At 43.3% G+C, this 15,389-nt stretch overlaps 1 protein-coding gene across 1 annotated transcript; it reads right to left on the bottom strand.

Annotated features, from left to right (window-relative positions):
• Positions 1–10,809: 10,809 nt before the first annotated feature.
• mc2r (melanocortin 2 receptor) lies at positions 10,810–11,742 on the bottom strand (the record flags this gene model as incomplete). The annotated part of the gene is made up of 1 exon (XM_084444516.1): positions 10,810–11,742. The coding sequence occupies one exon, from the start codon at positions 11,740–11,742 to the stop codon at positions 10,810–10,812; it is 933 nt and encodes a 310-aa protein (XP_084300642.1).
• Positions 11,743–15,389: the final 3,647 nt, after the last annotated feature.

The following is a 15,389-nucleotide window of genomic DNA, read 5'->3' as shown; positions in this document are numbered from 1 at the left end:
TTCTGTAGACCAATTTTAGCATCTGCAATAGTATGTGAATCCAAAAATAGAATGGTCCCAAAAATTAGATTTTTCAAAAGTCTAAACTATGGATTACATCCTTTCTTACGTACATTTCTTTGTACAGTATGTGGAAAAAGCATAGACAAAAATAACTAAACTGAAATTTTTGAGATTACCACTTCCTTCCTTATTCCTTATTACTTAATTCCTATCAAACTTCCACAGTCTGTCACATTGTAGTGCTATTGTAGTCACAGTCTGTTCCAGCACATTCATTTGCCATGTCATGTAACTACAACACATCCAACCTTTCATCTTTATAACATAATGCTCCACATCGAATCTCTTAATCGTATCAGGTTGTTGTGACAGGAATGGCCAGCACTGCTTTGATCAGCTCGGAGGTCTTGGCTGTCAGGCCAATCTTGCAGTATGTGTTCCTGGATGCTACTGAGGCTATAGAGCTGACTGATTGATTACAAAGACAGCTCCTTCCTTTGGCTGGACCCTGAAGAAGAACAACATCGGGAACCCACATGCCAGCATGAGTCTCTGACAGATATGTGCATATTTTTTATTCTGGATCTCTCTGCTTTGTCTACCTCCATTTCTCCATCTGCTCTTTTTTATTCTTTTGAACTCCATCTCCTATATGTAATATATATTCGGGGAATAAGAAAAACTATTCAGGGAATAGGAATTATTACAAAAAATTTGAAATGTAAGATTTATTTTTACATCCTACTTTTCAAGGCACTTCATATAAAAAAAGTTATATCTCACTTGATTTTATACTTTACTAACTTTTTTTATCTTTTTTTTTTTTACTTTAACAAGCCCCGCAGAGAGTCTCATGACTCCAATTTAACACAGAGTAGGCAAAAAGGAGAAGAAAGCAGTCAGATCGTAAATGAGCTGTAGAACGAACTACACCCTGGTCTACATCCATGAGTGATCAGAATCAGATCAGAAGATCAGATCAGATGTTGATCAGATGGTCTGGTCTGCTGACAGAAACCTAAACAACAGCGACATCTAGGAGAAGTATGGCAGGACAATGGGTAAGCCAAGAAACAAATGCATCCCTTAGAAAATATGGTCTGAAAGCATCATATTATGGTTGTGGTGTTCATGGGCACTGAGTTAAAACATAAAACCAAAGACCATCCTTTAAGTTCACTTGCTGATGTTGTACTGGTGGTCAACAAACCACTAGCATGATTGCATGTGAAGGCAGGTTGATAGTGACCTTTCAAGGTAAAGAAGGACTGACATTTTGAAAATAGAAGCCATTAAAGTTCAAGACACAACATTGCCGTAGGGTAAGGGCAATGAAGCGAATCTCCAGCCGTGTTAATTCAAACCAGATTCTGCATGCCCTAGCAGGGGCTTGGTCCTCCCCACTGTTGCCCCCCCCCCCACTCCCCCCACCCCCCCACTGCAACACAGCCTCTCACCATCCCAGAGAAGGACGTGAACAGTCTGTTCAAGAGACAGAACCCCCGGAAAGCAGCCAGACCAGACTTTGTCTCCCCGTCCATGCTGAAGCACTGTGCTGATCAGTTGTCCCTGGTGTACACTGACATCTTCAACACCTCACTAGAGACATGCCATGTACCAGCCTGATTCAAGACCTCCACCATCATCCCTGTCCCCAAGAAAGCAAGGATCACTGGCCTCAATGACTATAGACCTGTCACCATGACCTCTGTAATGAAATTTTTTAAGCACCTTGTTCTGCGGCATGTCAAATCCATCAAAGATCCTCTCCTGGACCCCCTGCAGTTTTCCTACAGAGCCAACAGGTCAGTGGACGATGCAGTAAACATGGCCCTACACTTCATTCTCCAGCACCTGGAGTCCGCAGGCACCTATGTGTTTTCAACACCATCCTCCCGCCCCTTCTGGAGGGCGTGCTCTCCCAGCTGCTCATGTCCGACTCCACCCGCAGGTGGATCACAGACTTCCTGTCTGACAGGAAGCAACACGTGAAACTGGGCAAGCATGTCTCTGATTCCAGGACCATTAGCACAGGCTCCAGAAGGCTGTGTTCTTTCCCCTCTACTCTTCTCCCTGTACACGAACAGCTGCACCTCCAACCACCAGTCTGTCAAGCTCCTGAAGCTTGCGGACGTCACCACCCTCATCGGACTCATCTCTGAGGGTGACGGGTCTACGACCAGGTGCTGTCCTGGTACGGCCAAAACAACCTGGAGCTAAACGCTCTCAAGACAGTGGAGATGGTTGTAGACTTAAGAGAAACCAGTCCCCCCCCCCCCATCACACTCAATAACATCCCAGTGGCCACTGTTGACTCCTTCCGCTTCCTGGATACCATCTCCCGGGACCTCAAGTGGGAGCTGAACATCAGCTCCCTCACCAAAAAAGCACAGCAGAGGATGTACTTCCTGAGGCAGGTGAAGAAATTCAACATGCCAAAGGAAATTATGGTACTCTTCTACACCTCCATCATCAAGTCCATCCTCACCTCCTCCATCACCATCTGGTTCTCCGCCGCAACAGATAAAGACAAGGCCAGACTGCAGTGCATCTTCCACTCCGCTGAGAGGGTGATCGGCTGTAGACTGACATGCCTACAGGACCTGCACGTCTCCAGGGCCCTAAAATGGGCCAGAAAGATTGTGGCCGACCCCTTCCATCCCGGTCATGGTCTCTTTGACTCACTCCCTTCTGGAAGGAGACTGCGGTCCATCGGGACCGGGTCCACTCGCCACAAAAACAGCTTATTTCCCACTGCCATCAGACTCATTAACAAGGCTCGTGTCCCCCCAAGACACCCTTCCCCCCACTGACTCTACCCTTTGCACCACTTGCAAAGTGGTTTGCACCACTTGCCTTTCTTTTTATTGGCTATATTGTATTTTGTATGTGCACTGTTTTTGTATTGTGTTTACACTGTCATGTCTTTGCACTGTCCTGTCCTGTCCTGCTTCCCATCCTATGTTGTCTTCATCAGCATATGCCAGTTACCCTAGTCAAATTCCTGAAATGTGTAAATCATGTACATGGCAAATAAACAGATCTTGAATGCTGAATTCTCAGAAACGCTCACACAAATAAAATAGGCACAACACTATTTTCTCTTTACCTTGGCCTTCTCTTCAAAGGCTGTCACCCTCGTATTTTTTTAAATATTTTTTTTTAAACCTTTCTCACTTTTCCACAAAGACACGACTTTGGCTCCTTGATCAAAATAAATCAATCTCGCGATAACACACTAAAGCCCAATACCAGGATTTATTACAGACAGTGCTGCCACAGGATTGTGCCCACTACACAACTATTATTTTGAACTATAGCCTACATTCTCATTGACACTCACTTAATCCATTTCTCCCTCCCTCTCTCTCTCACTCTCTCTCTCTCTTTCTCTCTCACTCTCTCTGTCTTGCTTTCACACGCACACACATACACAGACAAAAATGTAAGCTACATGATCACAGGACACTACATTTTATAGGGCCCACAGTAAGCGTGGTGTGCAGGAAAGCAAAACCTTGACCCAGAACCATACAGGCTACAGCTCTTGACTGACCAATTCAAAACCATGGCAACAACCTTGCAATTCACCTTTCTTATAATATATATGTTCTAATTCTGAGTGAATCCCTCTTAATATCCTTAAATTCCACAAACATGCCAAGTCCTCCTTCCTCTTCTTGCAGCAACAGCGCAGTAACGAAATGGAAGAACCAGCAGCCAATTTCTTTTCTCCCCATCCCCAGGGCCGAATAGAGGCATTTATGAGTTCAGGGAATACAAATGGCCTGACAAATGAAGAGGGATGGGTGTAAGCCAGAATATGCAACTGTTAACTGTCATAATTCATTCTCGACTCGGCCTGGCACGACCTACAGTAGGCTACAATACCACCCAGGGCTTGTGTGTTTGGAAACAATGTATTACTATTTCCAGCTTTGCTTTGATATTTGAGAGATCATAAGCAACCCGTAGGTGTCTCGCTCACACTGGCAGACGGAGGTGGAGCTGAGTCCCCCTCGCAGAACCCCGTCCGTAGCCTCAGCAGTTCCTACATCCGCTGACTAGGCTACTGAACATCTTGTAGTGCGGTAATAGGCTACAGTAAAAAAAAAAAAAAAAACGGCAAGATTCTCTAAACAGTCGATCCCGAGAAAGCTGTCCTGATTCGAGGGTAAGAGATCATATTTTAACCTAATCATCATCTAATAGTTTCATACAGTTCCAAAATTCTCACTCCTTGAACACTACTTTAAAGATGTAGTCTATCGGCTTATCCATCACATAGCGCTCTCCACCCCGCTAGTTCTGAAAGAGAAAGACCTCAAAGTTATAGGAGACCAAGAAAAGCAATGGAGGAGATATAAAAGACAGTATGAACTTTTTTCCAGGAAGGATAGGAAGACGGAAATGTTTTTGTTTACAGTGTAAATATGATCAGAATCAGAATCAGATTTATTTAGCCAGGTAGGTTTTCACACATAGGCTACTGGGAATTTGTTTTGGACTGTTGGTGCATGACACTAAATAGACAACAATAGACAAGGTGCAAGGACAAGACAGGACAGTGCAACATATAATAGTGCAAAAAGCAATGGGGCAAGTACAATATGATCCTATGCAATGTCATCAACATAACAGTGCGTTACATTGTTTCTTATGCAATTCGCAATTCCCTCAGCTGCTAACATAACATCTATTATTGTATATGCAGATACTGTTGACGGATGACTGTGTACTCCAAAGGGTTAGTAAACTTTCATCATAACTTATTACTTTTTAAATAATCATGTCTTATCTCTTTTGTCATAATATATAGTGTGTAGACAAACATGGCAAGTAGCCTATTGGAATGGGTCTTAACTGCATGTTTATATAGCCTACTGTAAAATAATTCTACAAGCGAAATCTGTTGATGTTGTTAAAGGGGTAGTGTGCTATTTTGGACATTTAGCCCTATTTGTGGTCTATCTACCATAGACCTGAAACAGAGACCATCATTTTACTGATTGTTCCAGTATTGAGCTATTTGCAGTTTTTATGCAGGCTCTCACTGGGCTACAATGGAAGTCAATGGGGCATACGTAAATGCGTTGAATAACTATGATTAATGTGCTTTTCTGAGACGGGAAGCACATGGTGTAAACTTACCAGTTTCAATATGCTCCCCTATGAAGTGTATCACGATCTGAATATTTTTCGGTGTTTGGCATGACTTGCACATCGTCCTCCATGGGAGCAGTGAAAACAAGCACCAGGGGAATGCTTATGCCCAAGCCATGCCAAACATGTAAAAATATTCGGATTGCGATACATTTCACGGGAGAGCATACTGAGACTGATTACACACTGGTTACACACTGTTTGCCATCTCAGAAAACCACTTTATCACAGTTTTTCCAATGCATTTACGTATGCCCCATTGACTTCCATTGTAGAAAAAAATGTTGACAGACTGTGCACTCTTGAGATACAGTATGAGTGCTCATTGCTCATGTCACAGCCAAATACAGAATGGATCTCTATGCCCAGAGATCCATTGTACTTAGCTGTGACATGAGCAATGAGCTGCACTAATATCTCAAGAGGGCACAGTCTGTCAAAATATTTATATGGACCATATATGATGGAAAATAACCTTATAACAGGGCTTATGATGCTTAATATCAAACTACTTCTTTAAATCTATGGGTTGTTATGTTAAATAGGTCAATTTTCAATTGTACATGACTCAGAGATAACCAATAGAATGGGCAACAGAACACCCCCCCCCCCCTCCCTCCCTCGCTCCTACAACCAACCTTTCAAAGAGCAGAAGAGCAGATTTTCAGCAATTCTAGCAGGGCAGCAGAGCTTTCTTCATCCATTTACAATAGATCCACTTTGGGCCTCAGCTTTGATCACTCAGGTAACACAAAGTGCTTTGTAATGATAGTCAAGAGAACGTTTCAGAATTTGCCTTAATCAAGTTCCCGTCAGAACGACTACAGAATGAATGCCTACAGAGTGTCCGGAGGAACTCAAGGAAGCACAACTAATCAAGATTGAACATGACAGGTCAATGTGATAGCTGCAGCCCCAGGTTATCTCCATTCATTCCTCATCTCCTAGCTGGTGCTCAGTGAATTGTCCATTATTGATGGTGTTGCTATGAAAAGAGATGCTGACGAACATGGTGTACTAGTGAACGCAGAGAAAGTAATTTCTATGGTCCTAAGACTTTGCACCACTAGTAGAGAGAAAATGTTGGAGTGTGTTCCATGCTTTCCTAAGACTCCTGGGTCTTCGGCCTCCGTTCAAAAAACATGCTCTGTAAAAAGAAAGTGTTTTTACCTTGAAGTAAACTTCCACTTTTTTGAGACTGTTGGTGATAGATTGTCTTACTGTAGCCTACATGTTATTGATGTATACTGTACTTTCATTAACAAGCTTTCATTGTCATTGGTCCAGTTCATTCTGTATATTTGCATAATAAAACAGTGTAAAGCATTGGGGGGAAAACAACAACTTGACACCTTTTCTGCTTAACTAGGTTTCGAGCAAAAGTATTTTTAATTAAGAGAGCAAGTTTTCCATCAACAGTGTGGTGTTTTATACTGGAGGTCACCCAACAGCAATGTTTACATTTGAAAAGTGTAAGAATTGTGGGAAGGATGTTGAAATCGACCTTTTCCCAAAACGATCAAGGATCCAAGGGGGAGGGCTCTTCTTTGTGACTTTGCAGCTTCACACACCCACATTGTTTTCCCATCAGGGCTGTTTTTATTATTAAAGGAGTAGTAAAGGGGAAAATCATGTTTAGCCCTGTTTTAAGGTTACTTATGATCATATACAATGGTTCAGATCAAAAAGTTGACAAAACTAGCACTTTTGAGAGAGTCTGATAATTGCTCTACCACCATACAATGGATGTGGGTGGACACCGTGAAAAATCATTCAAAAACATGTTAAACTCTCGATTTCAAAGACAAGTCGGCCTAATGAGACTGATTTGCTCGCCAAATCCATTTACCTGTAGCTACTTGTTCTAGGTTGCCATGGTCTTTATAAAATGTTTATTATCAACCTATTCGTAAAAGCCTTGTTTCACTACTGACATGCTGAAACAAGTGGCTAATTATATTTGAATATAACTGAATCCTTGATATGAAGAATCAGTTATGTTCAGTTTAATCTGACCTGGTTAAATTACCACATTTGATTGTGAGTAACTCATTTATAAAGGGTCCTCCTATGTTTTGATGAAATAAATGACTCACGCATAAAGGTTCCAGTTGTTTTGCTTTCTCCCCCATTTCCTTCCTTAAGCTAGAGGGACCTTCCACAATGCAGAGTGGAGCTGTGAGCCAGGAAGCCAGTTGTTCCGGCCGGAACCCACACACAAGATGAATGCATCTGAATGGCCCTACCAACAAGAGGCGCTGTTCTCCAAATCCACCCTGGGAGACTACCAGCAGAACCAGAACCTGAGCCTTAGCCTGGCTCCAGACAAGGCCAAGCCTACAGCCTGTGAACAGGTCCACGTCGCTGTCGAGGTCTTCCTCATCCTGGGCATCATTAGCCTGATGGAGAACGTCCTGGTGATCACAGCCATTGTGAAGAACAAAAACCTCCACTCGCCCATGTACTTCTTCGTCTGCAGCCTTGCTGTCGCTGACATGCTGGTTGGTGTATCTAACGCCTGGGAGACCATTGTCATCTACCTGCTCAACAACAAGTACGGGATAGTTTATAATACTGTAGAGTGCTAGCTGCAGGTTTTGGTGAATGTTGGTGAAGGTTAGTGATAGTTATTGATTAACACTGTAATTGCTGGCTCATTTTGGATCGGATGATGTTTGTTAATGTTCAAACCCACAGACGCTTGGTGGTGGATGATCACTTCATCCGTCAGATGGACAACGTCTTTGACTCCATGATCTGCATCTCTGTGGTGGCGTCCATGTGCAGCCTGCTGGCTATTGCTGTGGACCGCTACGTGACCATCTTCTACGCGCTCCGCTACCACAGCATCATGACTGTCCGGCGCGCGGCCGCCATCATCGCGACCATCTGGACCTTCTGCACCAGCTGCGGAATCATCTTCATCATCTACTCGGACTCCACGCTCGTCATCGTGTGCCTTGTCTTCATGTTCCTCGCCATGCTGGTGCTCATGGCCTCCCTCTACAGCCACATGTTTCTGCTGGCACGCTCCCACATCAAGCGCATTGCCTCGCTTGCCGGGTCCAGCTCTGTCCACCAGAGGGCGAGCATGAAGGGCGCCGTCACCCTCACCATCCTCCTGGGCATCTTCGTTGTGTGCTGGGCCCCCTTCTTCCTCCACCTCATCCTCAGGATCTCATGCCCCCGGAACCTGAACTGCATCTGCTTCATGTCCCACTTCAACATGTACCTCATCCTCATCATGTGTAACTCCATCATCGACCCGCTGATCTATGCCTTCCGTAGCCAGGAGATGAGGAAAACCTTCAGGGAGATCATCTGCTGCTACAGCCTCAGGAACATCTGCAGTAACTCTTGTAGCAGCACCTTGCAGCATCTGTAGTTTACCAAGCGTTGGCGAGCGTTAAAGTTATAGATATGATACACTTTAAACTCTTGTGTTCTTTTCTACCCCCTTGATTAAAACCCATGGAGAGATACAGTGCTTGAATCTACGGGAGATCTGAGTGTATTGCTGTTGCTGAGTGGTATACATCCCACAAAAAACTTTATTATATGAATGGGGTGGCTCTAGTTGGAGGTGGGGGGGGAGCTCCACGTGGAAATTCGGGAGGATGGGGTGATCTTTGCGGGTAATGGCTATAGAATGGAATCATGTTTTTCATGTGGGGTCTGCGTGTAGGTAATGCCAGTGCTAAATATGGGTGTAAAATGAATCTGAACAATCCATAGATGTCATCTACTGTAATTGTCTCTTCATGGAGCCTTCCTCCTGGTATTTCTAAGCGTGTGTGCTTCATCAGATGTTAGTGACGTACTGTATTGCAACCTTCTGTTGGAACTCAGAAAACAAACAAAAAATAAAGTTCAAGATTCATTTTAAGTGATCACATTTTTTTATGACTGCTATAGATATTGCGATAATATCGCTATCGTGATATTTTTTGGCATGATAATCATATCATGAAAATGTTATATCGTGACAGCCATAGATTGGATTTATGGACAACGCAAATGTGTTGAAAATGGCTTGTTCTATTCTGTCTGGGCCACTCATTCCATTGTGGAGTTCTATGAAATATGCAGATATGCTGTCACATTGGGATATTTTCCTGGACCACAAATGATGAAAAAATGTGTCACAGTCGTGTTTGTGTTTTGAATGTATGAATAGTGAGAAATTATCCTCTTAATACATTTATATACCATCCATATATAAACAGACAACTTACAGTATTGTGCTCCTTGCAAACACTAGTTCCAGGTGAACTACTGAATATGGACTATGAAACACAGAGGTGATATACAGTATACTGTATATATAGTGTACAGTATATGTATACCACACTGAAATTAAGAAACTGTTTGACATGACTCATGGGTTTTGACACATTACTTTATTAGAGTATTTAGTATCATGTACAGTTGATGTAATTCTCACCCTTGATATACATGAACACTATGAATTAAAAGTGGTGGTATGTAAAAAATCAGAAGACTTGATGAATTTCAGTTCTTATATAATTGAAGTCAGTGTTGAACATGTTTGCCCTGTGCATGTTTGCATTGTGCACTGGCTTTATACATGTATCAAATATAATACCTTATTGTACAAGGGTAAAATATTGACATGAAATCTATTGAATATTGATAGGATTTTTTTTTCTCTAACATGTTAATAATAATAATAATAATAACAATTATTATTATTATATAACAATTATCGTTTATATAGCGCTTTTCATCTGCAGAGACTGATCTCGAAGCGCTTCACAGAAAAAAAAAGCTTTAAAAAAAAAGAAAAGAAAAGATAAATAAGAATAGCGCTAAATATCATGTGGGGGATTAAAACAATGGCGGACCACTATAGAAGGCTTAAAAGGAGGCCTGACGATAAAAATGTTTTTTAAGGCCCGTTTTAAAAATCTCGATAGATGGGGAAATTCTGAGGTAGTCCGGGAGGGACTTCAGGGTTCCAGAGGCATGGGGAGAGATAGCAGAAGACTCAGCCTCCCATTGTCTGGAGATGTGTAGGGGGGATGTGGAGCAGGGGGGAATGGCTAGAACAGAGGGAGTGAGATGTTTTGTGGGTGCTGATGAGGTCAGTGAGGTAGCTGGGGTTTTGGCCATTTAAGGCTTTGTTGGTCTGGAGGAATTGAATTGGATCCTGTAGTGGACTGGGAGCCAGTGAAGTTGGGTAAGTACTGTATGGGGGTTAAGTGGGCTGGCTGACTTTTTTGAGCCAGTGAGGACTCTGGCGGCGTTGTTTTAGAAGAGTTGAAGACGACAGTTAATAGATTGATGTTCAATTCAATTCAGCCCTATGAATGGTTTAGCCGATCTGTTTGGACATATTGATGACCCATATCTGCTAGTTCTCTCCTACTGGCACTGACAGATGGAAGTATATTTAATGGGGGTATACTGTAGATGGCTCAACTATCTGAGACAGTGAGGGGCACTGAGTAAATTGAAATAAAATAGAGCCAGCTGCTATGCACTTGTAGATGACAGATACCGTAGGTGGATAGATAGACAGATAAACGTATGAATGCTTGCCTTAATAGTCAAAACAAAGATGAAAAAGCTATTCCATGAAGGATGGCTAGTCATACGGTAGAGATGGAAAGACAACGACCCTCAGTGAAAGCTGTCACAGGGCCTCGAGTCAGAACAAAAGAGCATCCTCCCGAAGGTATGCCTGAGCTCGGCGCTGCGGAAAGCGTAGATGGCAGGGTCAACGACAGCGTGACTTATCAGCAAGACGACGTGCAGCTGGAAGAGTGAGCGGTAGCACTCACAGTATGGGTTAGGGTCATCCCCGTTGAGGCACACCATTAAGATGAGCAGGTGCAGGATGAACGGTGCCCAGCACACCACGAACACAGCGAAGAGGATGGTGAGGGTCAAGGCGCCCCTCAGTCTCCTTCGCTGCCCGCTCCCTGGGAGCGAGGCAATCTTCCTGGCGTGCATGCGGGCCAGCAGGAACATGAGCATGTAGAGGAAGAGGATGAGGAGCAGCGAGATGAGGAAGAACACGATGAAGAAGATCATGATGACAGGGTAGTGGAAGTGGAGCACCATCAACACACTGGCAACTCCGCACAGTGTCCAGATCCCTGCCAGGATGGCGGTGGCGCGTCGCAACGTCATGATGTTGTGGTAGCGCAGGGCGTAGAATATGGTGATGTAGCGGTCCAGGGCGATGGCCAGGAAGCTGCACATGGAGCCAATGAGAGACATGACCAGCAGGGAGTCCATCACATCGTCCAGCTTCAGCTCCGTGTCGCCAAGCTTGTCCAGGTGGCCCACGTCTGCGAACACCATCATCAGGTTCTCCCAGGTCTTGGACAGGCTCGCGACGGTGTTGAAGGCCGCCAGGCTGCAGATGAAGCAATACATGGGCGAGTGGAGGTTCTTGTTGCAGATGACAGCCACTACCACTAGCAGGTTCTCCGCCAGGCTCACCAGGCCGATGGTGAAGAAAACCTGGTCTGGGATCTTTATATCCGGGCAGTCCGTGTAATTGGCACGGGGATGTGTGGCATTGTCCATGCTGGGAATGTCCACCATAGCAATGCTCAGAACACAGAGGCTGTCTGTGCAGCTACAGTATGTGAGTCCAATGTGTGCTGCGGAGCAGGTGGTTTGGAATTGGAACCAGGTACTCTGAGGAGATGATGATGATGATGATGATCTAATGGTTGGCACAGGGAGTGACCCTGGTTTGATTCCCACGCAGTTATCAGCGTCCTTGGCCGTATGGCAGTGTTGAGTAAACCAGAAGGGCAGGTCTGGACAGTCAACTGTGGGAACAGCAAACAATTACAGCATGTTATGCAACTGAAGCAAGGCAGTTTACATAACGATGATAAAATAAATTCATAAATAAACTCACTTTGATCACATTTTAACTAGAAATGGGGCTTGGAAAGTACAGACCTCTGCCTATGAATCCATTTTGTGGTTCTGTGCATGTCTACATGTTTTATGTTTGTTTAGTCCAAACCTCATGTCCCTGTGACCTTCACATTTCAAGATATGGATGTTTCAATTCCCCCCATTGACAATGAATGAGACCAAAAAATGAATGGAGGTGAATGGCTGGCCATGTTTGGTGGCCATTCAAGCGACAACAGGTGGACAGGAGAAGCAACAGCAAGACAAAACCCAAAAAGGAAATGGTTTTGCAGGTGGTGGCCACAGACTACTTGTGACAAGGGCATTAGCAAAATGCAAAACTAGAAAAAAAAAACAGTCAGGAAGGAAAAGGAGAGAGAAATGGTCTGTGGCCACTGCTTGAAAAACCATTTCCTTTTTAGGGGCTGTCTTGTTGTTGCCTGTCCTGTCCACTTGTTGTCTCTTTCATTTGCACCAAAGCAGATTAAATTGATTCACAATCGTTTACGCTTCCTAACTTGATAGATTGATATCCCCAGAAGTGTAACTGACATATTGACTTGGTGTTATACTGTGTATATATATAGTATATATACACACACAGTATATATACTATATAGCTTATCCTGGAAACTGTGTGACTAGGATTGATTGTGTGGATTGAATAGAAATTATATACCTTCTTGGAAAAAATGCAAATGTTGTGGCAAAACCTCATCTCAACATCAAAAACGTGTTTTACTTAAAATGGTCTGCTATATAAGGTAGGTAGGTCAGCCATGGTTACAGGGCCTATATATCCAATAATAGGTGATAATACTGGCTACCTATTTCTTTATCTTAATCTAGGGTTCTGTTGGTAATGGTTTTGGTTTGCTGTTTAAACCATGTAATCATGGTATTCATCCTACACTGAGTTTGTGAAAGTCTTTGTAGGTCATGTGTGATGTCTTTTCATAAAAGGCTGGAAAACTCTGTGGCCCTTGGCCTAACATGGTCTTTGTGTTGGCTATGAGAAAAGAACCCAGAGTAAATCACCAGTTGTGTGGATGGATATAACAGGTGTGGATATAACATTATTTTTGAATACATACGCTGTTGCATGATGTTTTGATTTTGTTATTTATTGACTAAGAATGTATTTTGATAATGTATGATTTACACATGGGGTTGAGCTGAAGATTTCTACAGTATGTGTCATAGTTCCAGAGTTATGGTCATCAAAGCCAGAACGGTGGGCGTTTTGCCCACCATATGGTGTTTTTGACACTAGCGTGACAGTGACATATTCAATAAACTGAAAAATGAATTCCTTGCAGTTAAAAACAGGTCTAGAGCCCTGGATCAGTCTATGTTACTTAATTAGTTCCAGAGTTATGGACATTTTTGCAAAAAATGACCTTGAAAATGACATTTGACCTTGGAAATTACCTTAAGATAGAAAAATGACTCCGGAAATGGATTCCGTTGGATTCCGTTGGAGTGTTGAGACCAGCCGAGCTATACTGCGCTGGAGACCGAGACCAGCCGAGCTATGCTGCACAGAAAATTGGAACCGCAGAGAAAGCAAATAATGACTAGAGCAAACTGTGAGTGTATTTGTCGGAAGGCTGTATCGTTACACTGTGATGTTAAGAATTTCCAGTTAAGTTTGATTTTAGATACCTATGATGAGCAATGGGTCTGCTCACGCAGCTAAACTCATCTTTCAAGCCATTCCCCTAAGACCTCATCAAAGGCCACACAGCTAAACAGCATAGGCCTAATGCGAGAGGGACAATAAGTTAATGGGTTCGGTTTGCTACACTAACCTAGAGTACATCCACACCAAAGATCAAGTATGTCTTGCAGGGAAAACGTAAATGCTTGTTATGCATGTGCACAATTACACATCCAAACTGTTTGTACTGAATATGGAATACAGTTAATATATCTGTTCATAAATGTTGTAGCCAATAGCCAGTGGTGTAGTGGCTGCTGAAGAGGTAGGTACTGTATAACAGATACAGTAAATGCAAATACAGTAACGTTAGATGCAATTGTTGCCAATACTTTTAGCATCAGAGGTATGGGATTCTGTACATTTCCATGATAGAAGTGTGTAACCTGACCTCCACCAACAGGCAGTATGAAACACAAGATACAGAGCTATACATCAGTAGTCATGCCAGCAGCACTGCACAACCATAAAACACTCACATTATACAAACTTCCAGCCCATTAATGACTAGATCCCACAGGCGCTCCATGGAAGTCTCACCTTTGCGGCTCCCGAAAGCTGAGGCGGCGTGCTATAGGCGTTCAGACAGTTTTCAGTTCGTCCTGAACATCTCAGTAATATTGACCAATATGAGGGTGGAACTGCACGTCTTCAAGTGGAGAGGTAGGAGGAGGGAGAGACAGACATCGCTGTTATTGTACCCTTGAATGGCAGCTCAACCAAGGCTATAAGGGCTGTTTGTCTGTCTGTTTCTTGTTTTCCCAGTAATGTGTCACAAGGCCTTCTCTGCAGGAGTGCATCTCTCTATTTAATATCGGTAACACTTTACAATAAGGGTACATTAATAAGCATTAGTTAATGCATTATTAAGCTTTAAGTAACAGTTAACTAATGTCTCTATTAACCATTTACTAATGTTATTTATGTTAACTAAGGTTAACTCACCTAACCCTAACCCTAATCCTAACTTTAAGGTATTAATTAACATTAGTAACCTAACCTAACCCTAAATAAGCATTAGTTAACAGTTAACTAATGTTTTTTGTGACCCTTATTGTAAAGTGTGACCTTAATATCTTTTTAGAATTGTGGGGACAGACAATATACATTTTGTGAGTGACAAGTTCAACCTAAAATTCTATGGACTAGTTGACTGGCAGACCACAGTATGTGAGACTTCAGAGCTGTGTGTCAGAGTGGTCTGCAACATAGGGGCCCCACAAGGGACTGTCCTGTCTCCCTTCCTGTTCCCACTTCACACATCGGACTTCAGTTACAACTCGGAGACAGGCTCACCTGCAAAGGTTCTCTGGCGACTCTGCTATTGTTGGATGTGTAAGGAGAACAGGAGGGGGAATCCAGATACCTAGTAGAGGGCTTTGTTGAGTGGTGTGCGTAGAACCACCTGCAGCTCAATGTGGGGAAGGCCAGGGAGATAGTGGTGGATTTGGCTCTGCTGACTCTGCTGCTAGGCTCTGCTGACCCCCATTTCCATTCGGGGCCTCAGGGGGTTGAGATTGATGTGGTCCAGTCATACAAATACTTAGAGTAGGTGTGCACCTGGACAACAGGCTGGAATGGGCAGGAAACACTGAGGCCA

Source organism: Borostomias antarcticus, assembly GCF_949987555.1.
Source record: "Borostomias antarcticus genome assembly, chromosome: 10".
Classification (NCBI taxonomy): domain Eukaryota; kingdom Metazoa; phylum Chordata; class Actinopteri; order Stomiiformes; family Stomiidae; genus Borostomias; species Borostomias antarcticus.
Note: the sequence above shows the minus strand (reverse complement) of the source record. Positions and strands in the feature narration are given on the sequence as shown.